This window comes from Diplotaxodon limnothrissa, linkage group LG19, assembly GCF_057381915.1.
Source record: "Diplotaxodon limnothrissa isolate DT_005_m linkage group LG19, D_limnothrissa_male_GT1.1, whole genome shotgun sequence".
In the NCBI taxonomy this organism is placed as follows: Eukaryota; Metazoa; Chordata; class Actinopteri; order Cichliformes; family Cichlidae; genus Diplotaxodon; species Diplotaxodon limnothrissa.
The window spans coordinates 10,777,192-10,804,195 of record NC_140614.1 but is presented as its reverse complement, the minus strand read 5'-3'; the positions used below and the strand labels follow the sequence as shown (position 1 = coordinate 10,804,195).

The window sequence follows — 27,004 nt, the reverse complement described above, 5'->3', positions numbered from 1 at the left end:
CGCCCCCCATTGGTGATAAAACCCAGGTGTGACAGACACAGGTGTCCCATTTAAAAAACCACACTCACTGACTGCCCCTGTTTAACTGTAAATAAAAGATGGACATGGCCGCCATGACTGGAGTTTCTGGCTGTAAACATGAGGTTTAACACGGGACTGACTCACTGCTGCCTCTGCTGGACATGAGAGGAACTGCAGGTTTTACTGTTTCAGCACTGGACGATTATTATTATTATTTGAATTTATTGTCAGACCTGAGCTGGGCTCCTGCTTTAATGTGCCATCACGCTGCTGTGATCTTTGCGTGTGAACTGAGCTCTCTGGAAGCTCAACGTTACACAATGCTGGACTCACTCATACTCTCGGCAGGTCAGAAGGGGTATCTGAGGTGAATGAGAGGACAGTTTAAAGTACGTATGGATTAAAAAGATAAGACGTTAAAGGGCAGCAGAGTATAGCTGGTCACACCATGTCAGCTCATCAAACAGCTCCCGCCTGACCGTCACAGTTACCTGACAAAATCCAGGTTAAAGATCAATTTATTTCAGCTCCCTGCTGTGTGTTCTGCAGCTCTATATACATATTGACAGAATTAACAGAGAAAAGGTGCTCTTATAAACTATACAAGCCAGTTTTTGCAAAAAGAAATAATAAGGATATACAAACTAAGCCAACTAAACAATAGACAGGAGGACGTGCAGAGGGCCGGAGTGACAGAGGAGGATGCTGGGATAGGAGGAGATGGAGGACCTCTAAAGGGAGCAGAAGACGACGACTGCAGAGCAGCAGGAAACTGCACGCTCTGTTTGTGCTACTATGATGTTGGTAAACCTGCATTTAAATCAAATACAGTATTTATCCATTTTTCTGTGTGAGCGGCTGCAGAGCCACGAACAACCCCAGACAGCTCCACCCGCCTACGGACTCGTCACCATCTAACAGCAGGTCCGCGGACCCACAGCGGGTCACCAAACAGCATTTTTTAATCATTTTCACATTTTAGCAGCTGCTTTCACACAGAGCGCTGGAGAGTGGGAACACCGGATCTTCATTATAAAGACCGACCTGTCAACAGCTCATATCTCAATGTCTTCAATGTTCAGTTCATAAAATTACTAAATTTGTCTGAAGCTGTGATTAACTTCATGTTTTGGTATGAAGAATAGACTGATATATGAAATATTCCTTTATTGGGTGAGAAAATCAGACCATGTCATAACTGCTTTAAGTCATACAGAATAGATATCAGAGCCTTAAACAGGCTGGCTTCTGCTAAATGGGTCAAACTGGGCAGAAAGTCTACAAACACATAACATCCTTATAGAATATGATGTAACACTATAGATCAACTTAGCTCAGAATATATAAAGCATATAAACAATTACAGCAACATGATGCAACAAACACAGCAGTGCTACTAATCCAAAATACTGGAACAAACATTTATTTTAGCTCCATTCTGCTGCTGATACATACTTTAGGTTTCTGAACATTAAACTTGTTGCTGCCTTTCATAGTGTGTAACTTGAAGGCCCTGAGTACTTTCTCCCACACTGAAAACACTGGAATGATCAAATTATTTGAACATTACCTAATAAGACTGATTCAGGACAGACAATTAGTTATTCTAAACTTTCCTAGCAGTCCTTCACAAACAGGGAACAGTCTGTCTATTCTCTCCATCTGTCAGCTGCTGCTGGCTCTTCCTCCTACTCTTCCTCACACACTGCTGAGTTTGTCCTGGTGGATCATCAGGGGTGCAAAGCCTCACAGATGATGTGCAGCAGTGGGTCCCTCAGTCTGTCCTCACTCTGGACACTTGCAGTCGTCACACATGGAAATCAAATGTGTGATAAGCTGCAGGATTCAAACACAAGTGTAACTTATAAACACATGTTCATACTTTTATTCCACAATCAGAGAGAAAGAAACAGAGAGAGTGCAGGACAGACAGACAGGTGACAGTCTCAGGTGTATACACTGCTACACAACAGCACCAGAGAAGGAGGATTTAGTGTTTGTGTTATTACGAAACAAGAAGAGTTCCCAGATGGTGCAGTGGACACATGTGTGACTCCTGTGATTAAAGCATCTTTCTTTCAGCTTAACGAGTGAACCGTCAGCTCGTTCAAACACACGTTAAAGTCTGTTTGGCTCGACACCACCGAACAGAGGCAGCAATATAACATAGCTAACATTAGCAGTGCAGTGAATCCTGCTTGTGCCGTGATATTCAGGACTGCAAACCGAGCAGCATCACTGACTTTCAGCTTGTTGTGTTTGTGGATATATGACTGACTTTAATTATCCACAAAATCATCACATTCTCTGTAAGATTAAGGTCGACTATATATATAAGTAAAGGCTTTAAAACAAAGTTAATCCTGAAAGTACAAACATCGCTAATGTCGCATAACTTTGCCGACATGTGGCCAACAGTAATGTTTTAATGTTCTTCGTTATTAAACATTCGCACATAAATTAGTGACATCATATTCAGTACTTACTTTTGACAGTTCACTCTTCAGCCGCTCCCTTCTGTCGTATTTTGCGACAAAATTATCCACACCCACCGCCGCGCTATGAATTGTGGGATATATGGGACCACGAAGCGTGCACCGGACCACCAGTGTTGCCAACTTAGCGACTTTGTCGCTATATTTAGCGAGTTTTCAGACCCCTTAGCAACATTTTTTTCTAAAACGCGACTAGCGACAAATCTGGCGACTTTTTCTGGCGTTATTAGAGACTTATTTATGACGACTTTTTGACGTGAAAGCGCGTATCGCTCTTACTCTCAATAAGCAGCGGGTGCTGCCTTGGGCACCTCACCCGTGCCAAAGCGCTCACAGGCGGAGGATAGTCTTCCCCCAGCTGCTATCAGGGCAGGCAGGGCTCCCGCACTGACTGTAACGCAGTCAGTTCTTCTTTTACTGTTATGTTGTTTTGTGGACCACAAAGTTTAAAACTACTTATGAACACACACACACACACACACACACACAAAGTAACTCCACCAGAGTGCCTATTTCGGATCACGTTTGCCGGTCCAAGCCCGGATAAAGGAGCAGGGTTGGAATTATGACATTAAAAAAACAATAATTGCTAAAAGAAATTTAATTTGTAGTTCTAAATAAATTCTAGATGCATTTAATATTTCTCTGTCCAACCGAGTAGGTTACAATTACATTAGCATGACCAATTGTGCAAATTAGGCGATGACGTCATTTAGCGACTTCTAGCGACTTTTAGGACAGCCAATAGCGATTTTCCTTACTGAGGCGTTGGCAACACTGCGGACCACGCTTGATATTTGGGGAAATCGACGGCGCATTTGGAGTATGCATTTGAATTTTTCATTTTTTTTTATTAACAATTGGAACAATACAGTCACAAACAATATAACACAATATAGTGCAAATGAACTCTCGTGGAGGATAAATAAAAAAAGAACACAGTCAATACAACAAAACTAACAGCAAGGATATGGGGGGAGGGGGCTAGACAAAAATTCACAGTATTAACGGGGAAGAATTAAAAAAGAGCACAGGTTGATACACAATAGAGGTAATGATCAAAATAGTAGCAAATGGGAAATGTCATCATAGATTGTGGCAAATCTGCTTGACTTCAGTTTTTTAAATGCATTTGAAATACACTTCGAATTGGGACAGCCGTCGCGTGGCGGTGACGTAATCGCACTTAAAATGCGTACTTCAAGCGTGCAGACCCTGAATTTTTTTTTTATTTTTTTATTTATTTTTTTTATTAACAATTGGAACAATACAGTCACAAACAAAATAATACATTATAGTGCAAATGAACTCTCGTGGAGGATAAAAAAAAGAACATAGTCAATACAACAAAACTAACAGCAAGGATATGGGGGGAGGGGGCTAGACAAAAGATCCACAGTATTAATGGGGAAGAAATTAAAAGGAGCACAGGTTGATACACAATATAGGTAATAATCAAAACAGTAGCAAATGGGAAATGTCATCATAGATTGCGGCAAATCTGCTTGACTTCAGTTTTTTAAGTGACATGAAATAATGTTTAAAGTCATTGATGAACCAAGTAAAGGATGGTTTTCTATTCCTCCATTTACAACAATGTATATGGTATTTACCTAACAGGATGACAATGTTAATCACAGTAGAGACAGATGGATGTTGTTTAGCCATATAGAAAATAATATCAGAAATACTAAACTGGGGAATATCGTTGATCTTGAGGGATAACCAGCTGTGTAGTTCTAACCAAAAGGCAGCTGACACAGGACATGAGAAAAACAAATGGTGTAATGTTTCACAGGCTGAATCACAAAATGCACACTGGTTAACCTCAAATTTAAACCTCCTCTTTAAAAATTCAGACACAGGATATATATTATTAATTATCTTGAAATGAGTTTCTTTTACTTTTGGGGAGACAGGCCACTGAATGAATTTTGAGAACGCCTTTTCCATGAGTGACTGGTCCCCATGAAGGGCCTGCAAATATCTACCTGAGTTAAACCCCTGGAAAAGAATAGATTTAAAATTCACACTGATAAATTTATTGTTACATTTACTATCATTTAGGATGCAGTTACCAATTTTTAGGTTTGGCAGCGCTGGATTGACCTCAGAGTGTAGCATTGTGTTGCGTATCAGCTGCCTTAGGGCCAAAGGGATAGCACAGCAAACTTTTCTGTATTCTTTTAATGGACAATTAAAGTTGTGTCTCTTTGAGAAAGACACGTAATCCAATAGAGCACCACTCAAATCCAGCAAGTCAGTTACAAACAAGATACCACTCTCAAACCAGTTCTTGATAAATAATGTCTTTTTGTTAGCAGTTATCGTGCAGACCCTGAATTGGGACAACAGGGACACAGCCAACGTCCTTGAAATCCGGGAAACTGAGGACGCAGAGGCACTGGAGTAACCTTCGTCGCCTCGCTGTGACGTAATGGGCCCTCGAAGGCTGCAGCCCCCGGACTTAGCTATTAGCAGCTGTTAGCCTGTGGAGCTGTCATCACCGACCCCGACACTCCGCGGATAAACCGTCACACCGTGAGTTTAATCACACTGTCGGAGGGACTTTAGGACCGTTAGCTTAACGGTCAGCTTTGCTCCCTCCGAGCGGAGATTTTCATATTAAAATAGAAGTTTCTATGTTTAATGTAGTGTACAGTGGGAGAAACTCGTCCAGCTGACTTCTTCAGTCTCAGCTGACTGCAGGTTTCCAACCTTATATAGACAGATCAAAGATCACTGTCATAGCCGATCAATGATCAATCACAGTTTGCATATCATTGATCATAAACTGACCTCACAGCCCGTTGTGAGTCAGGGGTGCTAGTGTCAGCCATTGAGCACAAGTTCTGTTTATAAAGTCGAAACCTGATGATGACGAAATGTTTCTCCCACTGAAAGCGTGCAGCCTTCCTGGACCCTGACCCTAGCCCTGACCCCTTCCTGGACCCTGACCCTTTTTCAATCTTAATTGAAGATTTTAATATCGTTAGCTTCATAGCATAATTGCCTAAGTCAATGACTTAGGCAATTATGCTATGAAGCTAACGATATGTGGGTATTGACTTTTCAGGTTTAGTTTTTCCTTGTAAGATAATTCTTCATAATTAAACAAGAGGAATAATAGTGTGATGTCTTGTATTCATCATGAAGGTATAATTTGATATATAATAGTTTTGATTTTGTGCAAAGTATCGGATCAGTGTAGCCTGAACTTTACTGTCAGGTGGTCTCTGAGCCACTTCCTGTTTGCAGTGGTGATAGACGGGTGGCGTCATCTCTGCAAAGAGGTGAGTGCAGGCAGGGAGGAGAGGAGAAGGAGAGCAGTATGAGTGCCAGAGGAGGTTTAAAGGTGGCAGTGAGACCTGCTGTGATGGTTGGAGATGAGCGGGAGCGAGCAGAGCGGGTTACCCTGATGAATCCTCACCTGGCAGGTGTTCGATCCCTGCTCTCAGCTTCATCTACACCAATGTTCTGCTGTCCTGACAGTTTAGGAAGTTTCACATAAATAAGCGTCTGAATCTAAGTACACAAAGTGTTACCACAGATTATATTTCATTGGCTGTTCACCAGCGAATTAACCAATCAGACAGCTCGCCTATTCCTCAGGTTACTCATGACATTTTTTAACGTTTAGGTGAAGAAGGATGCTGTCTGCAGTGAGAGCTGCTCGGTGTGCCATCAGATACCTCAGGGGTATCCGTACCTCTGCCATGGACACAGGTGATACACGCACACACACAAAAGAAAACACTGATGGAGGAGAGCAGTGAGGGAAGGAAAAAGAGTGAGTGGGGTTTAAAGTCTGGAGTGTTTCAAAGATTAACTTCATCGACTGCTGCTCGCTCAAACATTAACTGTGGTGAAGCAGATAAGAGCAGCTCATTGTTCTCTCGGGCCTTTCCCCTCCTGCTCCGTGACAGGTAAACAGGAAGCAGCTCACTGACATGCTTGTGTGTGAGATGATGAAGTCGGAACATTTAAATAATCTGAGTCCTGCTAATCTGAGGCAGTTAATCCGGCAGAAAGACCCCAGAATAAAGACCACAACAGGATTAGCCAACGGTAAGAGATCATCTGAACTGGACAGGCTTAGGACAGACTCGGGACAGCTTAGAGGTGAAATTTCTGCTGATTTGTTGGTTTAGTAAAGGAGCTGCTTTAGCGAATTAGCGTCCAGTAAGAACGTTAGCTTGTTCTAACAGTAAACATGTATACTCTCGAGTCATCCTCAGCTAGTATCCATGAGTGTTGTGGACGTATCTCCCAGAGTGTCTGGGGGGTGTATGGGGTATCAGGTCAGGTGCATGCTGGACTCAGCCAGGCGGTGGAGGGTTTGGGGTCCTCAGGATGTGGTCCTTCTGGCTTCGCTGACTGGCAGCCTCCAGCTTCCTCTGGGCTGCTTTTCAGCCGAGGGTGAAGCAGCAGGAATGAGAAACGGCTGCTCCGAGTCTGAAAAAGGGTGGAGTGCTCGCTCCGGGTTGGCGAGGATTTTCTGCCTCCAACACGTCATGTTGACGAGTTTGAGCAGATTGATTGACAGGTTGGTGTGGAGGCTGGAGCTGGTGCAGTGCAGCGAGGGTGGAGGTGTCGACGTACTGGTTCCTGCCCTCAGCGGGAACCGGTGACCACGAGCTCTGGAAATGCCTGAAAAGGATGATGTCATCCCGCAGAGCTGCCCGGACGGTCAGGGCTTCTTGGTTTTTCTCTGTTGTAACGTGTGTGTGTGTGTTTCAGGATACCAGCAGGCTAATGTGGTCGTCCTGCCAAACCAGCTCGCCGATGACTTCCATGCCTTCTGTCGCAGTAACCCCGCCCCCCTGCCGCTCCTTTATCGCAGCCAGTCGGGAGAGACTTCCTGTCCGCCTCTGGCTCAGCACGCTGACATCAGGTAGGACTTCCTGTCCTCTCAGACGTGCTGCAGAAGGTTTACGTTTGGTTCTGTGAGCCGATGATTTTAAATCACAGACGTTTCCTGAGTCCATTCACATCGTTCTCCATGCAGCACAAAGCTCCTGCGGACTCTCAGTAACCTTTGGAGCGCTCGCCTGTGAGGCGAGAGCAGAGTTTACTCAGATAACAAGCACATCACATTATAAAATCTGCTCATTTTGAATTTGATTCAGAAAAGCTGGAACAAAGAAGAAGGTGTTTGATCCTGATGTGATGAAATGATTGAACTTCTTTTCTGCAAACTGAGAGGAGCGAGCAGGAAGAGACAGACGCCAGACCAGACAGACGGTTTGGTGGATGTTTGTGTCGGACACCCCTCAGCCTGAGAGGACGGTGGCCGGGCCGGCAGGTGCTGTGACACCACGGGTGCATCGACCAGAAGCCTGAGGGCTCACAGAGTTCTTATTTTTCTGCCCTATACCCGTCTGACTCCAACGAAGGGCGGAGCTTTCCGACTGTGTCTGTTTTATTTTTCCTGATCGAGTGTTTCCTGGTTGTGTTTCCTGTAGGACGGACATCTCGCAGTACTGTGTGTATGAGGATGGTCGGCTGGTGAAAACCGTCTCCAGCCTGCAGACGTACAGTGACGCACACAGGTAATGTTGAACATGAGTCGGGGTAATCATTGAGCCTCAGCCGTGACTGCGTCCTGGTAATAACTTACTGTTGAAATGGGCTCTGGTTAAAGCATAGCAACGTCTCCGGCAGGATCTGTCCTGAAATCTAAACGTGCTTTCAGCTTGTATCCCAGGAATTACTCTACACCAGCTCCTCCGTGCTGCTTTCACTGAAAACTCGACATTAAAGCACAAACACAAGCTGCTGCTTCCTGCCTCACCTGTTGTTTCCTGTAGCATAACAGTCAGTGATCAGCCTCCCTCTGCCTCGCAGGTCTCCACCCGGGCAGCAGGCGGAGCGTCCCGGGTCGTGGTCGGACATGGTGTGTTTCTATCTGGGCTGCAGCTTTGGCTTTGAGGGCCGACTGAAAGAAGCCGGAGTCCCCGTCAGGAACGTGGAGCAGGGCAGGAACGTCAGCATGTACAGGGTACGCTGGGCCGCGCTGGGTCTCTGACAGTGTGCTGTGCAGCTCCGGCTGAAGCACTGTGGGTGCAGTGACAGGATCAGTCAGTCGAGCAGATGTTTTGGTTGGATCATCATCAGTGATTTTATGACCAGTCGTGTTTTCTCAGTATTCATTTATGCTCTCAGGTCCAGTCGACTTCCTGAATTATTTCACGTTCACTGTGACACACTCGTGAAGTGTCCGAGGGGTAGAAGTGAAGTGGGAGTAGTCACGCCCACCAGCAGCGCTTGTGTCATTCTGTCGCTAAACACGAGCTCGGAAATTCTCAGTGAATTCTGATGAAACTCTGCAGGAGCGTAGAGCGGGGTCATGTGACAGTGCACATTTGGGATCACGCTTCTCCACCAGCTCATCTGTGTGTGTGTGTGTGTGTGTGTGTGTGTGTGTGTGTGTGTGCAGACTGCAGTTCCCTGTGTTCCTGCAGGAGCGTTCAGCTGCCCTCTGGTGGTCACGATGCGTCCCGTCCCAGCTGCTCTGTTGGATGCAGCAGTGAAGGTCACTCATCTCAACCCACTGGCACATGGAGCTCCTGTACACATAGGAGATCCAGGTACACACACACACACACACACTCACCTGCAGCTCCTCTAACAGCCAGCAGAGGCAGCAGTGAGTCAGTCTCCATGTTAAAACCTTACAGCAGAGAAAACATGTTTACAGGATGATACACAAACTGTTTGGCCTCTGAGGTCTCTTCAGAACAACAGTTTAGGCTGCATTATTAGGGGCATGGCCTCTGTGACTGACAGGTGGATGGTGACACAGGTGGCTGTTGCTGCTAGCTGCCTGCTAGCTTCACCTCAGCTAATCTGAACAAAACTCAGATGATGAGGCTTCAAAATGTGGTGTCAAGATGACTGTGGCCATCTTTTATATACAGTGTGTCTGTGTGTGTGTCTGTGTGTGTGTCTGTAGCTCTCCTCGGCATCCAGGACCTGTCCAGGCCGGATTATGGTGATGCGGTGGAGCTGCAGCCTGGTGATGTCACAGTCTTTTGGGCGTGTGGTGTGACCGCGATTGAGGCGATCCTCAGCAGCAGTGAGCACTCTGATTGGCTGATACTGTGCTTACATCACAGCCTGCAGAGGACCTGAACAGTTTGTCTCTTTCAGAGCCTCCGTTGGCCTTCAGCCACTCGCCCGGCTGCATGTTCCTCACCGACATTCCTGACTCACCTACTTCCACCATAACTCCGCCCACTGAGGCCAAACCCCATCCTGAGCTGACCCCCCTGTGCTTCCAGGTGTCCCAGAATCCCTTGCTGTACAGCCTGGTCTCTCAGGGGACGGCGGCGAAGATCAGACAGCTGGAGGTGATGATCGGAGAAGATCCAGGTAGAAGGCCCAGGATGCTTTTTTTTAGGAGCGAATAACTGAGCTGATGATGGAGCAGGTAGAGCCTGATGAAGCTCCTCAGGTGTTTCAGCCGAGTCCACGACTAAAGTTTATTCTACAGAAAAACAAACAGGCCATAAAAAACCAGCTGTGGATTCTTTAAAGTCCTCACAGTCTGCCAGTTACACCAGTGCATGGCGTCTACGCCGCGCGCACAGACACGTGAAGCTCCTTTACTGTCATACGGGTGGTGCTGCTTTTTATTATTGTGCATCACAGAGGCTACTACACCTGCAGCGTGTTTAATGAAGGGACAGTTTTTGGGGTTTTTCTGCCAGTTTACCTGCAGACTGAACTTTAGTTGTCCTTTCACCTGCAGCCAGAGCTCCTCGGGAGTTTCATGTGGTCGTCCTCCTACCTGCCCGTCTGAGCAGCACCTGTCGGGTCGCCACTTCCTGTTCTTCTTTGTTTGAACGTTTGTGTCTGTGCGTCTGCAGGTGAGCGAGGGATCAGAGCTTTATTCGTTCAGGATGAACTCCTGCGCTCCTGTCTGGCTCTATCCCATTCCTCCTCTGTTGCCATAACAACGGGCTTCCCAACACACTACATGCACAGGTACAAACACACACACACAGCTTCCTGGTTCTGTGTGACCAGGAAGTTCAACATCGGATTATATCAGACTGTAAACAAATGATGGCGGTGGCGTCAGAAGCTGCCTCCATCATTTGTTTGCAGTCTGTGATGGGGGAGAGGTCACGAGTAACGCAGGTGATTCTCAGCGTTTGCGTCTCGTCTTCAGCCCTCCCGATGAAACCGACGGCCCACCAGGAGCAATTGCCATGGCAACCATGCTGCTGTCTCTGGGGAAACAGGTGACCATGGTGACGGATCGCCGGGCGCTGGAGATGAACCGCACCATCATCGATGAAGCAGTGAGGACGGGTGAGAGTTTTAAACCTGCTCTGGGATGAATTTAATTTAGAAATGTTCAGAATGAGAAAATAAAATGTGACTTTCAAAATAAAGTGCAAGAAACTGCTGTGATGTCACCCTCAGGAGTCCTGAAGGATGCTATCCCATTGGTCACATTTGAAGACGGTGGTCCAGACGCTGCGCGGCACTTCCTGTGTCACCATGGAGACCCTAACAAGCCCAGGTGAGCTGGCGTGTGAGGCACCTTCATGGATGGGCTGGATTTGTTGGTCCAGCTGAGCTGTGCATGATGGGAAAAAGTCCAGTTTACTAGTCGCAGTCAGAGATCAGCAGCTCTCCATCACAGACCTGCTCCACCCTCTGCAGCGAGTCCAAACACACGTGAGGACTGTCATGTGACGAGTCACCTGACTTCAAACCCCGTGAGCCCATAAAATAACGACATGCGGTGTGTGCAGCAGGAGTGCTGCTGTGACCAAAGCAAAAGGACACGTGTAACATTACGATGATGTCATCATAATGCAGAAAACCTCAAAAACAAATAAAAAGCATCTCTGAGTGTTCAGCTGAACAGAGAAAGAAGAATCTGCAGGTTTGTGAATCATCAGACCACACGTGAGCTCAAACAACAGGAAACGTGCACAGACTGTTCTTTAACTTTCTCATACATACAGCCCCCTGTTAAATGGTAAAATGGTAAATGGCCTGTATTTATATAGCGCTTTACTAGTCCCTAAGGACCCCAAAGCGCTTTACATATCCAGTCATCCACCCATTCACACACACATTCACACACTGGTGATGGCAAGCTACATTGTAGCCACAGCCACCCTGGGGCGCACTGACAGAGGCGAGGCTGCCAGACACTGGCGCCACCGGGCCCTCTGACCACCACCAGTAGGCAACGGGTGAAGTGTCTTGCCCAAGGACACAACGACCGAGACTGTCCAAGCCGGGGCTCGAACCGGCAACCTTCCAATTACAAGGCGAACTCCCAACTCTTGAGCCACGATCGCCCCACGATCGTTATTCACACCTGCACAGGTACAGCTGCAGGTTCTAATGTGACACTGATGCTCGTTACCAGATTCGACCACCTGGTGGCGATAGAGCGCAGCGGACGCGCCGCAGATGGGAACTACTACAACATGAGAGCAGTGAACATCAAACATCTGGTGGATCCCGTGGACGACCTGTTCATCGCTGCCAAGCACATACCTGGAATCGGCACCACAGGCGGGAACCCTCCCACCATCTGATCATTACACTCTGTGATAAATCCAGCAGCCAATCACGACTCAGCCTTACAGGAGACTGAACGATTTGTGTGTCTGTGTGTGCGTGTGTGCAGGAATCGGTGATGGTGGGAACGAGCTGGGGATGGGGAAGGTGAAGGAGAAGGTGCAGAGCCTGATGCCCAAAGGCGGTCTGATCGCCTGTGAGGTTCCTGCAGACCACGCCGTCACCGCAGGTACGGCCTCTGCGAACACAGCAGCTGTCGCAGCATCATGCTGCTCACTAGAGTGAGCTGCAGGTCAGTTTGAACTAACCCTGTGTTCCATCTTCTCTGACCTCCTCCCGTGCTCCTGCAGGCGTGTCTAACTGGGGAGGCTACGCTGTGGCCTGCGGGCTCTACCTGCTCCACACCTGCCCAGCACACCTGCGCTACCTGAGGAAGGGGCTGGGACTGGAACCTGTGACCTCCACGGAGCAGCTGCAGGACTGGACCACTAACCTGCCGTCTGTGGAAAAGGTAACACACAAATGCTTAATAACTCATTAACAAGCACCAAATGTGCCCCCGCAGCCTGATCTAGAGCCTCTGTGCCTGTAAATACTCACAGCAGGAAGCTAACGTGAAGCTAACGTGACTTGATTAAATAGACTGTAGTTAATGCTGGCGGACGATCTCATCTCCCTCTCTCCCTAAATCCAGGAGGAGTCCTTCCTCTCCACTCTGGTCCGGTTTGGGATCCGAAGCGGGAAAACTGGTCACCTGGCCATGGAGGTGGATGGCCTGACCTTTCACCCCACCCACTCTGACATGATCACCAGACTGCTGGAAGCGACACGAGGAGGGCGCGGCACGTTTTAATCAGAACTCTTTATTATTCCCTGATGTGATCCCAATCCTGATGCAGGGAAACACAGAGGAAGGAGGAGAGGAGTGTGAGGGTGCTTAGCTGCTGCCTGGTAACCGCTCAGCCTGCCTTTAAATGCTCACAAAGCAGAGTGACCCCCGCGAGATGCATCGCTGCTTGTACCGTGTGAGCAGATGTACAGATTTTATTGCAGCACTCATCATCGTTGATGAGGATGATGAGGGAACATGTTTGGGTCGAGGCTGTGAAAGGCTCCGCCCATGCCCCACAAATCAGTTTGTTCTGGAAGCGCCTCAGGCCACGTTAACCGTTTGTGCTCCTGCAGCTGGAAGGACGTCCACCTCGAGGTGCAGAGCTGAGGGAAGCAGCTGAAATGTGTCTCGACTGTCAGTCAAAGAGGCCACGCCCCCATTAATGCAACCTTTAAACCTTAATAATGATAATAATAATAATGAGTTAATACAAGTTAACCTGGTGTTACGAGGGAGAAAATTGTCTCTAGAGACCAAACAGTTTGTGCATCAGGCTGCGAGCAGGTTTCATTTTACCTGGGAGTCTATGGGACCGACTCACTGCTGCCTCTGCTGGATGCTGGGGGAACTGCAGGGTAAAATCGTCCTCTCTCTGTGTTTGTTTGTCAGTAAATGAGCTGAAGAGGATTTATATGTTTTGTAGAAATGAGATATGAATAAAAGAATCTGCTCAAACCTGGCATTAAACAGCTTTCTTTTACCTTTTTTGATTCTTTCTTGGATGATTTGCAGATTTTCCTCCGTAGGTTGGAGTTTGTCCAAACTTGCAGGAGCTCCATCAGCCTTAAAAACACTGAGTCAGTCTTTTCTGGCTGTTATTAACATGCTAAACTGGAAACAGAGCGACGCTGAGATGTTTCTTATTCTCTGATACTCGATGAAGAGATTTAATTTGAATTCAAAGTAAGAAAAGCATTTTTCTGGGACTCTCCTCAGCTCTTACTGGGACAGTGGCGCAGCTGCCCCTCTGTTGGTCTTCCTTGGTCTCTTGTGTTCTGGGGGCCTCTGGATGTCTGGAGTTTTGATCTCCTCCATACCTGCTTCATACCCTGGAGGACGGGGCTGTGGCTCCCCACACTCCCTAGCAGATCATTACATGGAGAAACCTTTGGAATACAAGCATGCTGATCCACACCGGTATGCACACAGGTGTACACACGGGTATTCACAGACGCGGACTACAGCTTTCTTGGCTGCTGCCTCAAAGCACATTGTGCGCTGTCTATCTTGCGTGCTGCACAATATCGTTTATTATTTAGTATCTACTGATATCTACTGCTAGCTAGTTTATTGTGATGGTGCCGTTTTTTTTATTATGTTGCTCTTTGTTGTTTGCTTTCTCTTCTGTTTTTTTTCTCCATACAGGTGACCCAGGTGTTGTTGTTTTTTTGTTTTTTTTTGTTGTTGTTGTTTTTTTTGTTTGTTTGTTTTTTTTTCTTTCTTCCCCCCCTTCTCACCGTCTCTTGTCCCCTTTGGTTTTCTTTCTCTCCCTCTCTTTCTTTCATTCTTTCTCCCTGTCCTATCCCCCAGTCATGTCTGTCCCGTTTGTAGCAACTGTAAATAAAATAAATTCATAATTATAATAAAGGTCAATCAAATGGACCAATATGGCAAGGCCATGATGATCCACTTGGTAAAAGAAAAAGAAAAAAAAAAAAAGGAAAGCATTTTTGTTTAATGTTCTGCTTATCCAACGGAGGGACATGTACGACGCCCCAGAGAGCAGACATGCTGACATCTACATACCTGCTGTTTGTGAGGGGCAGCCAATCAGAAGGTTTTCTCAAAGGGGGTGGAGATGGGCGGAGCAGCCTGTTGTCTGTGTCAGCACTGTCGTGTAATGATCCAAACACCGTCACACCTCTATCCTACAGCTTCACGACTGAGCCGTGCTGCAGGTACACTCAGGACTAAACGTGACAGAATAGCACAGACCTTTATCAAACAGTTACTGCCTGTTTACCTCAGCGCACTGTAAGCAAAGCACTAATAAATGTGCATGAAAACAGTTTATTCAAAATAAAATCATTTGTTTTTCGCTATTTGTTTTACTTTTCCAAATATAAAAACTACATATCAGAATTTTATTGTGTCAGATTTGCTACATCTGCAGTTTTTTCCTTAAAATGTAATTTTTCTGTTTCTTTAGGTTTTCGAGGGAAACAGAATCACTCTGATGATGTAGACAGAAACTGTCTGTTTCTAATATGATGCACGAGGCGTTCAGCGGTTAACACCTGGCGATTCACCTCTGCTTTTATTGTGTTTTTATTTTCAGGCCTGTAGAAAGTACATTTCATGTGACGCATCAGAGCAAAGCTCAGATATGATCGTTTCCACTGGAGGGGGAATGATGTCCTGATTGAATGTTGGATTCTGTAAATGTGCAGAAAGCTGCAGGCGAGGCGCGCTGACGTGATTGAGTTGGAGGGGAAATGGTATCGAGGAAGGTGGAGGAGGATGGAGCGCTGCGCTGCGTGATTACAGAAGTCACCTTTAAACACGCTCAGAGGAAAATGTGCTGCCCGGGTCACACAAGTCCGACACATCCTGGTGCCTGCATCAGAACGCCGGCAGTGCTGCGTCCTTTGGGTCCACGTGTTATTAATACTCACGTGTCCACGCCGCGGCCTGTTCGTGCTGCTGGCTCTGAAATGAAAACAACAACTGCTTCACAGGGAAAAAACAGGTCATTTTATTCCGTTGCTAGGCAACATGATGACATCACTATATCTGATGTAGGTAAAAACCTTTTGGGGCCTGTGACGTACCTGTGTGGCAGCTGTGTTTCACCTGTTGGGTAAGAACAGTTGTAATCACCACTGCGGAGGCCTCTGCAGCCGGGACGAGCACACGGGGATATGTCCGGGCCTGCAGTGATGGTGATGGCTGAGCGGCCTCGTGGTTGTGTTTAGTGTTCGAGCAGCTGCATTTCTGCAGCCACTTGCTGAATGTACAACTCACCACAACACAGGAGGAGAGGCGGCCCTCAAAGCCAGATAATGACGAGTGTGGTGAGGCGTTTTCAGTGGCTGCACCTGAGTCGATGCGGGCTGATGAGAAGATAAGGTAAAGAAGGAATCAGCAGAAATCAGACCTGTAAGCAAGCTGACTGACACATCTTAATGAGGTCAACAAGTGCTTTAATCAGCTTACAGAGATAAGCTTGGATCATTAATGCTCCCCAGGGAGCGCAGGAGCTGCAGACGCCTGTGAAAAGCAGGGATCCTCTTACTGTCCATGCACCGAGCAGACAAGATTTTCCATGAGAGGTCACGCCACACATCACAGAGCTGATTAGTCAGACTGCAGGCTGAAGAAAGGCTTCTTACCTGCATTCTCTCTAATGTCCAGCAGGGGGCGACTCCTCTGACGTCTGATTAGATAGAAGTCTGAGAGAAATGAGCCCAGTGGGCCGATTCCTGATGAGTTTATGGGCTCAGTCGCTGCTCTCAGGTCTGACTGAATAAAACAGGAAGTTCCCTTTGGACATGATGGTACTGTTGGAGTCAGAATGGGGGGATTAGGGCGGGGCTAGCTTGTGATTGACAAGTCTGTCAATCACTGAGATTAACTACGGAGTTCCACAGGGTTCAGTGTTAGGACCAGTTCTATAATAACAACAACAATAATAATAATACATGTTATTTATAGGCGCCATTAAGACCCTCAAGGTTACCTTACGATAGCACAAGAACAATAGCAGCAATAAAATATAATAAACATTGCAAAATAAGATTTAGACATAAGGTAAAACAAAACAAAACACAAGCATGAAAGCATCAAAGCTGAGCAAGGTAAAAATGGACTAAGACAGTCTAAGACAGTATGCAATCCTAAATAAATGGTTTTGAGACAGGATTTAAAAGTAGAGAGTTTGTGGTCCGGAGATCTGGTGGAAGTGCATCCAAAGTCTCGGGCAGAACAACTAAAGGCTCTGAGTCCCAGGATAGTCAGGCGAGCAGGTGGAACAGACAGAATGAGGGGGCGAGTACGTATGGAGGCGATCAGATAAATATGGAGGAGCGAGGTTATGAAGCGCTTTGATAGTAAGAAGCAGGTTGGGTATCAGACGCCACCTCCCTGGGGACATCTCAGGCCCTCCAAGGTTTGGAGGTCTATCTCCCCCCACCACCACTTCCCCTGCCAGTGGCGGACTCCCTCAGGTGTCGGTGGGTTGGTGGTTCTTTGTGTCTGGGGATGGGCGTCCAGGTACACACCGGCTCACTCCTTGGCGGCCGCTTATTGGGGCCTGGAGCCTGGGGCTCGCTCGGGCCACTCCGGAGGTGGGGTGCCCCCGGCCTCTCGGCCTGGGGCTCGGTCACTCAGGCACAGCAGGCTGCCGGCGGAGCTCACGGGCGCGTCACTGCAACTCCCCCTGGCTTCTGCTCCGCAGCTGCTGGGTGAGCCCTCATCTGGGACTCTCCTCAGCTCTTTCTGGGACAGTGGCGCGGCTGCCCCTCTGTTGGTCTTCCTTGGTCTCTTGTGTTCTGAGGGCCTCCGGATGTCTTGAGTTTTGATCTCCTCCATACCTGCTTCATGCCCTGGAGGACGGAGCTGTGGCCCCCCCACACCCTCTAGCAGATTATTACATGAAGGAACCTTTTAAAAAAACACAAGCGCGTCCATGCTCACAGGTGTACACACGGGTGATCACACCCACAAACTACACCCTTTTTGGCTCCTACCTCAAAGCACACTGTGTTCTGTTGATCTTATGTGCTGCACAATAATGTTTAATATTTAGTATTTACTGTCATATTCCCATATATCATTGTGATGTTGTTTATTCTATTACTCTTGTTCTCTTCTGCTTGTTTTCTTTTTTCTTTCTCAGCAGGTGATCCAGGTGATCGATATATGCATTTTTTTTTTTTTTTTTTTTTTTTTTCCCTGCCCGTTCTGTTGGTTTTGTGAGCAGCTGATCAGCGTGCTCGACAGCCAGTTTAGATAAACCTGTAAACAAAGATGGGTTTGAGGCCGACTTCAGCTGGATCTGTCTGAACGAAGGAGGAGCTGCATCTCACAAACAAGCCCTTTATCCTTCAAAGAGTCCATCTGCAGCTTCATCACAGCAGAACACCACCCACCTTCACATGATGAAGCAGGCCAGCACCGGGCTCTTCCTCACCTTGGACAGTGAGGCCAAAGAAACCACAGAGAGGCAGGAAGGAGCTGTTATCATCACCACAGTGGGTCAGTCTCCTCATATTTAAACGTTTCTAACTGAATGTTTACTTTCAGTCAGAGACACAAAACCAACACTGTGCCAAGTCAGACCTGCTGTGGCGCCCCCTTGTGGCAGTGAAGAGCCTGAAAGCAGCTTTTTCTTTGGATGATCCTCAGCATTAATTATTTCAATTTACTTATACAGCACCAAACTACAACAACAGTCACCTAAGGCACTTTATATTGTCAGATAAAGACCTACTGCCCCCTATGAGCAAGCACTGCAGTGACAGTGGGAAGGAAAAGCTCCCCTTCAACAGGAAGAAACTCCAAACAGAATCAGGCTCAGGAAGGGGCGGGGCCATCTGCCGAGACCGGCTGGGATATGAGGACAGGGACATGCTAATTAGCAGGTATGTGACCTTCTCTGTGTAATGGTCTCTGTGTTTTGTCGTTTTCAATCCTTAGTTTATAATCTTAATGTGTGAGGTAGAGTCTGAGGTTAGCACCAAGTCAGTTCAGTTCTTGATGTTTTGAAATCCTAGTTTCTCTGCAGAGTCGCAGCTTCATAGTTTGATGTTTTAGCTAGTGATGTGACGTTCTGTATCGAGGCTTCGAAGCTTGTGTCGAGTAATGGAGGGGGCGTTTCCGCGATGCGCGTATCGAGGCTTGCTTCATTTATGGGAGGAGCTGAAAATGATGACGTCCGAAGCCTCGCTGCCCGGCTGTACCACGTGACTGGTTCATGAAGCGGTTCGAACTTTGCCGCGAGCTATGACAGCGATACAAACCCCTCAGACTTCAGTCAAAATGTAGGTGTTTAATGGAGAGCTGCGGTTAGTGAGAGTTTGGAGGTTTATGAGAGTGAGGAGAGAAAGTTAGGAGAGAATGGAGCCAGCTAAGAAGAGGAGGATGTCCTCCCCTGTGTGGGAACATTGTGATCTTATTACTCCCAACAAGGTATGTAAATTTCTACAGAAGATGTATTTTCATAATACTGATGGTGCAATACAATTTATGTTAAGCGGCTTTACTTTTGTACAAGGTGAAGTGTTTGCTATGTGCCAGGGAGCTGGGATATAACAGCAACACCTCATCCATGCTTAGGCACTACAGAGCTTTGCATGAGAATAAGGGGAACAGCGATTGTGGAGCAAGACCAGGTGAGCCATCAAATGCCATGATAATATAGCATGCAGTAATGTTACTAAATGATATAACAATATTATACAGCTGTAATAAGTTACGTTTGTGATATTTATATCTGTGCTTTGTCTTTATTGTCTTTCCTCAGGAGAACAATCTCAAATAGATGAAGACCTGGTTAGCATGGTGATTGAGGACTCCCAGCCATTTAGCATTGTGGAGGACAAAGGATTCAAAAGATTTGTTAAATCATTAAATCCTAGCTATGTTCTCCCCACTAAAAAGGCCATAAAAGCAGTGAAAATTTAGTTTTTACTGAATAAAATATGGGCAGGACTGACGCCTCAGTGTGTAGCTGTCCATACCTCAACGTTACAAAAGCACAACCATTGTCCACACCCCAACCACACCTCACCTCACAGTAAATGATCATTTTCCATACTGCCAGTATAAATATACAAAGTATGCTGCCATCACTACAATATACATGTTTTACACACTCCTTTTGTTGTTGACATTTACAGGCTGTGTGCAAAAGGCCACACTTCAAATTCATGCCAACTAATATTTTTACGTCCAGTAGGTGTCCTACTAGAGCAAATGAAGCTTCAAGAAGCTTTGTGCTGGGGTGAACCAATTGGATGAAAAGCTTCAGTGCTTCATCTGCCCATCACTAGTTTTAGCTGAACTCTCCGTGTCTTTTAGTTTTGCTCCCCATGTCTTGTTTTTCATGCTTCGTTTCACCTGTCTATGGTTACCCAGGTGTTTCCCCTCGGGTCTACTTTTTGTCTTCACCTCGTTACCTGTGAGTCCTGCTCGTGTTTCCTGCCTCAGAGCTCCGAGCTGATCACAGATTTCAGATGGGATTAGGATTAACGGAGTTTTCTGAGGTTTTCCATTAAAGTGTGATAAAGTGAATCACTTGGTTTTCATTCTGGCCTCCGTTTCTCTGTCATGCCGGAAAATGCTGGGAGCGTTTGCAGACTGCTCCTGGGTGAAGTTTCTGTTTATTGTGGAACAAAGTGAACCTTCACGTCAGGATCTCTCCAACATTACAGTCTTACCAGGCGGCTCCTCGATGTCCGGCTGGCCACAAAGAGCTGCAGCAATGAAGAAGCAGAGACTGTAGATCCTGACTCTGTATTTACTATCACACAAACACATCTCCAGCATCTTTACGGGCATCTCATATCACTGCTGCAGATGATGTCCTGTGGTACTGATGCCAAAAACATCTGGATGGCTGCTAATCATCTCTCACTTGTCAGAAATGTAGGTGTTGCATTTACAACGACGTCCAAGCTGGAAAGAGAAGTGCTTTTTGATGCCTTTGTTTCGTGCTGTGGCCTCGGTAAGTCGTCTTCAGATGGCCTGTGAACGCTCCAAAATGCTGCTGCGAGGCTGCTGATGATGTCCTGTCACTGGCCTCGTGACCTGTTTCTCCGTCTGTGCATGAGCTCTCAGGCTCGAGTCGTGCAGGTCACCGACGGCTTCTGACACAGACCCGTTGGCGGTTCCTCGTTCTAGACTGAAAACTAAACAGAGGCTGCAGTTTCTAAACTATGGAAGGACCTTTGAGTGCGTCTGTGGACTCGTTTGGCCTGAGCCGTGCTGTATATGTCAGTGCTGTGTTTTAATATTTGAGGTTTATTACTTGCTCATCGCTGTTGAGCAACAAACTGTTCCAACTTCTGCAATCAGGTAGAAGGTTCCTCATCATCCAGGCAAGGACGGGGAGACTCAGGGGGAGCTGCTATCCCCCCCCCCCCCCCACACACACACACACACACACCATCCATCGTGGCTCAAGAGTTAGGAGTTCGCCTTGTAATCGGAAGGTTGCCGGTTCGAGCCCCGGCTTGGACAGTCTCGGTCGTTGTGTCCTTGGGCAAGACACTTCACCTGTTGCCTACTGGTGGTGGTCAGAGGGCCCGGTGGCGCCAGTGTCCGGCAGCCTCGCCTCTGTCAGTGCGCCCCAGGGTGGCTGTGGTTACAATGTAGCTTGCCATCACCAGTGTGCGAATGTGTGTGTGAATGGGTGGATGACTGGATATGTAAAGCGCTTTGGGGTCCTTAAGGACTAGTAAAGCGCTATATAAATACAGGCCATTTACCATCCATAAGTGACTGAGACAGGACTCTCTTCCAGACTGTGTGTCTAACATGAGTACATTTCAAATTCCTTTAATGTTAAATATGTTCAGATTGTTTATTCTTAATTTATTCACTTGATGTACAGAATTCACCTGCTCGCTGCATAAATGCTACTACTGCACATTCACCTAATGTATATATTATATATAATGTTCTATCCCCCCCCCCCTTTTTTTTTTTGCAAACATAACTGACATATCTACATGTGTGTGTGTGGGGGGGTGGGGGGTTGGTTTTAGGAGGGTGATTGGCGTCATGATAACTGATGTGAAAGGCAAAAGACTCAAACTGAGAAAACGGGGGATTCTGTTTGTGATTGGTTATTTATTGTGAGGTGAAACATTTCACTGAGATGTGTTCATATATTAAACAGTGTAACAAGTTAATGTTTACATCGTTTCCATATCTGCCCAGAGTCAGGAAGCTGCATCACTCACCACAGGCCTGAAAACACACACACAGACACACACGCACACACACAGACACACACACACGCACACACACAGACACACACGCACACACACAGACACACACACACACAGACACACACACACACACACAGACACACGCACACACACAGACACACACCGTTTCTGTTTAGTGGTCAGTTTAAAGCTTTATAAAAATATTCTGTCACTTTCATGTTACGTGCAGGTTACAGCACACAGATCTATAGACACACAGAGTCAACACACAGATTCTTACTATGTACGTATTCAGACTTGGAGGCATTTCCATGCATGCAGAGAGCAACATCCAGACCCCAGAGTGAGTCTCTTTCCTCAGCGTTAAAGTGCTGAAATGGGCTCAAAGGGAGGCTATGAAGACATGCTGTGACCGGTGTGTGTGCGTCTGTGTGTGTGTAAACTAACAGTTTTCTTTTTAAAAGTAAAATGAAGAGAACACTGTGAGTCGTGTTTTTCACAGATGGGAGGCGGTCTGACTGCCGCACGTCGGCCAAACGCTTCCAGAATAAAAGTTACCTGACTGAAATTTGGCTAATCGCCCGCTCACGGTCACCTTCTCGTGGACCTCGTCCCAAATCCCGCCCCCTGACCTTTCATTGTCAATAAGGTGGGTGCAGCCATGTTGGTCCTACATGTTTCTAATACTGACCCGTGATCAGTGCAATGCGATGTCATAGTTTGGTCGGCAGACTGTGTCAGGTCGTGCAGCACGTGGATCGACATGCAAACAGCTGTTGTTTCAGAGAAGCACCGCGGACAGGCGCTGCATCGTCTGAAGCTCCTCATGCTAACATAAACCCTGCTGCCTTTAAACATGAAGGAATCTGTGAGGTTCACATTATCAATAACTGAAGTCTACTGATGCCAACGATGAGGTTTGTTATCAGCTCTGCTTCAAGTAGAGACAGATTTGTCCTGAATCTGAATCCTCTGCACTTTATCTGACAGCGAGGAACATCGGTGTGACTCAGCGTCATAATAAACTACGTTTTATTAGGATAACAAGAACTCTGGAAACACTTTCTAACAGGTCACCAAAGGTTAGGGGTCACAAAGTCTCAACTTGTTTTAAAGAATTTGCTTCGATAAGTCAAAATCGTCCTGGAGCCAATCGATGGGTCAAATCTGATCACTGATCAATAACCGTTTCTAATGTTCTGTCGGGTCTTCCTGCGTCCCTTCATGTTACGTGTGGTTCTTTAAATCAAAGTGCAGGAAGTCCTGTTGTTTGTTCCGGCGCTGCGGTGAAAGCGTTCGGTTTATTTCTTCCACGTCTGCTTCCTGTTTCACTGTTTGACAGGAACCTCATTGCTGCCACACAGAGCCTTTCAGGCGAGTTATTAGACGCGAATGTGTGTCTAACATGATGAAGTCTTATTAGACGTGATGCCGTGACACTCTGCAGTATTTCAGAACTCCTCGTGTGCGTTTTGTCAGCCATGTTGCGCCGTGTCAGACGCCACAGAGGGGTAACGGGGGCTTTCAGTCTGCAGACCTCAGATCCACCCTGACCTCCCTCAGGCTGGGCTGTTGCATCAGCACAGACACGCCCCCACGGAGTACAGCCCGCCCTCATCGTGCAGGCAGGTCATTGGTACCCAGAGGCGTGCTGATCATTTCATTTCTGCCCACGTCCCTCCGTCCTGTCGGGGTTTTGTTTCTGCTTCTCTGTCACACACATTTCCAAGGTGTTATTCTCTGTGACTCGTGCTTTGACGCTTTCTTCGTGCATCCGTGTGATTAAACTCGTGTTTCTGCAGGCGGCGTCCATTTGGCCGTTGTTCAGCGTATTGCTGTGCGTGAGCAGCGTCACGTTCGGCTGGCCATTGTTCTCGTCCGTGGCAACCTCGTGGGAGTCGTTAGCCGGACTGGCGGGACTGGCATTGCCACGGCGACGGCAGCAGCAGAGTATCCTGGCGACAGGTCTGAAGACAACTCTGTAGAGGCCGCGGCGGGCGCTTTCGCTGACGAAACAGTAGAGGACTGGGTCGGCCACGCAGTTCAGGGTGGTCAGCAGCAGGGACAGGTGGTAGTAGTTAAATATGGCTGAAAAACAAGAACCGTGTCACCACAGTATTACGGCACCATCTTTATTTATCGGACTGCTTCCTGCGAGTGAAACGGTACCTTCGATGAAGCTGCATTCCTCCTCCAGCAGCGTGCGCACCAGCAGGAAGACGTGGTAGGGCGAGAAGCAGACGAGGAAGATGAGGATGGTGCTGCTGACTAACTGCCTGATCCTCATCTTCTGATCCGGCTGCGTTCCCGCGCTCCGGCCCACCGCTCGCAGGACCCACAGGTAGCTAATCTAACCGAGACAAAACAAGGCGCCGGGGTTACAGGAGAATCAGGTACTCGTCTACATTTACTGTGTTTGACTCCAGTTTTCAGGGATTTATACTTTAAACCAGCGCCGTGGATAGATTCATCAGAAAAACATGAACAACATTTATTCTCAACAGTGAAGCGAAGAGTTAAAAAACCGTGACATCGAGAAAAGGAAGCGTTTGAATAACCAAATAAGGTCATCGTATATGGTGAGCAGCTGAAAATGTTGAACAACAAATTAACTACAAATATGAAATAACTGAGAACATCGTGAAGATGTGGGATTAACCCAGAGCGGCGGACTCATGGCTGTGGCACCGAGCCAGGAGACGCGTGGCTTCCTGACCATAACCAGCTCTCGTTCTCTACACTTCTTTAAGACCAACGCAGAAATCCTGAAACATACAAAGAACGTGTAAAGCCGTTACCGTACCAACAGAATGGCCAGCGGGAACATGAAGCCGATGCTGATGCGGTAGTAGTTGATTGGACGTTCCCACGACTTCATGGGGTAGTGCTCGAAGCACAGCGAGTGGTTACTGGGATCTTTGCTGAGCTCCTTATGGTGAAAGAAAAACACGCCCACCGCGATCTCCTTCAGCCAGATGATGGCGCTGATGACGGACGCTGCTTTCATGGAGCGCAGAGCCGTGAACCTGCGGGCAGAACGCGTCGTGGTGATTTTACTTCTTCATAAACCCAAAGACGTCCTGATCTCAGCCACGAAGGACGAAACGACGGGAGACCGTCTTACCTCAAAGGATGGACCACAGCCAGATAGCGATCCAGACTGATGCAGCATAGAAAGCCGATACTGATGTAGATGTTCTCGTAGAGCAGGAAACCACACATCTGACACAGCCATTCTCGGTGACGCCAATCATCGTCCTGAAACAGCAACAGCAGACTGAAGGTGGATCAAATAGGACAGGCAGGTGGAGGAACTCCACCCGCGCACGCTGTCAGGGCAGGAGACTGCTAATAATGGCCCAGTTCACCTCCACCTAACACCAACTTAATCCAAGCAGAGCTTTAACACGGCCACAGGTCACATGACTCTGTTAGCGGGACGACGTTAGAGAGATCTGTTAGCACAGTGACATCACAGCAGCCATGTTTTTGGTCACATGATGTCATGGCTGTAGCTCAGGTGGCAGAGCAGGTCAGCCACTAATCAGAAGGTCGGTGGTTCGATCCCAGGCTGCATCCTGGCTGCATGCCAAATGTCCTTGGGCAAGATACTAACCCCGTGTTTGCCTACTGGTGGTGGTCAGAGGGCCCGGTGGCGCCTGTGTCCGGCAGCCTCGCCTCTGTCAGTGCGCCCCAGGGCAGCTGTGGCTACAATGTAGCTTGCCATCGCCAGTGTGTGAATGTGTGTGTGAATGGGTGAATGACTGAATGTAGTGTAAAGCGCTTTGGGGTCCTATGGACTAGAAAAGCGCTATACAAATGCAGGCCATTTACCATTTTACCATTTACCATTAAAAGGGACCAAAAGGCTCCAACAGCACAAACACGGTCCGGTTCAGGTGAAGCTAGCAGGCAGCTAGCAGCTACAGCCACCTGTGTCAGCATCCACCTGTCACTCAGAGAGGCCACGCCCCTAAAATGCAAACTTTAAGCCTTAATGTGAGTGACAAACACATCCTCCCTCGTACAGCTGTTATAAAGGAGGAAATGATCTACAGAGACCAAACAGTTTGTGCATCAGGATGTAAACATGTTTATTTCTGCAGGAACGTTTAACTGTGGGAGTCTGTGGGACTGACTCACTGCTGGAGCCCCCGGTGGATCCTAGAGGAACTGCAGCTTGTGGCACTTTTAATGGCACTGAACCTGAAGTCGAGCTCCAACCACAGCCTTCCACTGTGGTGGGCGGACGACACCACGGTGCTGTGCTAACTGTCTGTGATGACACCGACACTTTGACTGAAACCAGAGCGCCTCAGACGCACCGTGAAGAACCGCCGAGGGAAGAGCGAGCGGAGAGGACGTCTCTATGTTACCTGAAAGAAGTACTGGAGCCAGAAAGGCAGAGACGCCAGGTATAGTAGGTCAGACACAGTGAGGTTCATCAGGTAAACGCCCAGCTCGTTCCTCTGCTTCAGCTGAAGGGCAGCGTGGTATAGCGAGTACACGTTGGCAGGAACACCAACCTACAAACACAAGATCATTCACCATCCAGCACATGGAGATCCTGGAGCACCGTTTATCAGCACTCGGGAAATACTTCCGAAAAGCTAAGATACTTCCATCACTCACCATGAGCACCAGGATATAGACGCAGGAGAACACGTGCTGGTGGATCCCATGGTTGATGCTGCAGTTGCTCATGTCTTCTTCAGACTTGTTGATCACCATCATACTGCCGCTCACACTGTTTCACCCTGACTCGTTCATCTGTCCAGAGCACGCGTGCTGCTCGGCGCTCTGTGCGGTGGATTAACCCGCTCTTGTCTCATCGGGCCTCTGATTGGACGGTTTGCTCTGTGGAAGAGGAGACAGTGTAGCTTAGTCCAGATTAGACACACACCCCTGCAGGTGAGCAGAGAGAGGTTAAAGAAGTAAATATGATCTCGTTTCTGTCTTTAAATTGAATGTGTGATGTTAATCCCACAGACATTTTCTCAGGTCATCCACACGCACGCTAACCCTCTGAGGTGCAGCCCTCAGGCTGAAATAGATTGTGATGTGCGGTTGGAACGCGCAGACTTCCTGTCCAAACCTGACAGCTAGCTTGGTTACAGGCTGAGCTCAGGTTTGAAATCCAGCAGGTGGAG

At 47.5% G+C, this 27,004-nt stretch overlaps 2 protein-coding genes across 3 annotated transcripts; one reads left to right on the top strand and one right to left on the bottom strand.

Moving 5' to 3' along the window:
- Positions 1-4,865: 4,865 nt before the first annotated feature.
- dglucy (D-glutamate cyclase) lies at positions 4,866-13,635 on the top strand. Of its 2 annotated transcripts, XM_085342797.1 has the most exons (15): positions 4,866-5,057; positions 6,157-6,242; positions 7,257-7,410; positions 7,982-8,068; positions 8,364-8,517; positions 8,956-9,106; positions 9,472-9,594; positions 9,669-9,890; positions 10,388-10,505; positions 10,693-10,835; positions 10,950-11,049; positions 11,914-12,062; positions 12,178-12,297; positions 12,419-12,579; positions 12,763-13,635. In XM_085342797.1, the coding sequence occupies exons 2-15, from the start codon at positions 6,167-6,169 to the stop codon at positions 12,919-12,921; spliced, it is 1,917 nt and encodes a 638-aa protein (XP_085198923.1). In that variant the 5' UTR covers positions 4,866-5,057; positions 6,157-6,166; the 3' UTR covers positions 12,922-13,635. The 2 variants fall into 2 exon arrangements, with proteins under 2 accessions (XP_085198923.1, XP_085198922.1); XM_085342796.1 differs by lacking the exon at positions 4,866-5,057 and having other exon boundaries at positions 6,175-6,584.
- Positions 13,636-23,514: 9,879 nt separating this feature from the next.
- Positions 23,515-26,588, bottom strand: gpr68 (G protein-coupled receptor 68). Its single transcript, XM_085343258.1, has 6 exons — positions 26,487-26,588; positions 26,231-26,380; positions 24,979-25,112; positions 24,658-24,880; positions 24,024-24,204; positions 23,515-23,942 (listed from the first exon to the last, which is right to left on the bottom strand). Exons 1-6 carry the CDS (start codon positions 26,586-26,588, stop codon positions 23,515-23,517), a joined length of 1,218 nt encoding a protein of 405 aa, XP_085199384.1.
- Positions 26,589-27,004: the final 416 nt, after the last annotated feature.

What these genes read in the sequence shown, in the direction of transcription:
- gpr68 (XM_085343258.1), bottom strand. Translation starts at nt 26,588, where the DNA reads ATGATGGTGATCAACAAGTCTGAAGAAGACATGAGCAACTGCAGCATC. An exon ending in GGCTCCAGTACTTCTTTCAG is followed by an intron (nt 25,113 to 26,230) that starts GTAACATAGAGA and finishes TTGCTGTTTCAG; the next exon opens with GACGATGATTGGCGTCACCG. An exon ending in TCCCGCTGGCCATTCTGTTG is followed by an intron (nt 24,205 to 24,657) that starts GTACGGTAACGG and finishes TGTCTCGGTTAG; the next exon opens with ATTAGCTACCTGTGGGTCCT.
- dglucy (XM_085342796.1), top strand. Translation starts at nt 6,467, where the DNA reads ATGCTTGTGTGTGAGATGATGAAGTCGGAACATTTAAATAATCTGAGT. An exon ending in ACGTACAGTGACGCACACAG is followed by an intron (nt 8,069 to 8,363) that starts GTAATGTTGAAC and finishes TCTGCCTCGCAG; the next exon opens with GTCTCCACCCGGGCAGCAGG. An exon ending in CGATGAAGCAGTGAGGACGG is followed by an intron (nt 10,836 to 10,949) that starts GTGAGAGTTTTA and finishes TGTCACCCTCAG; the next exon opens with GAGTCCTGAAGGATGCTATC.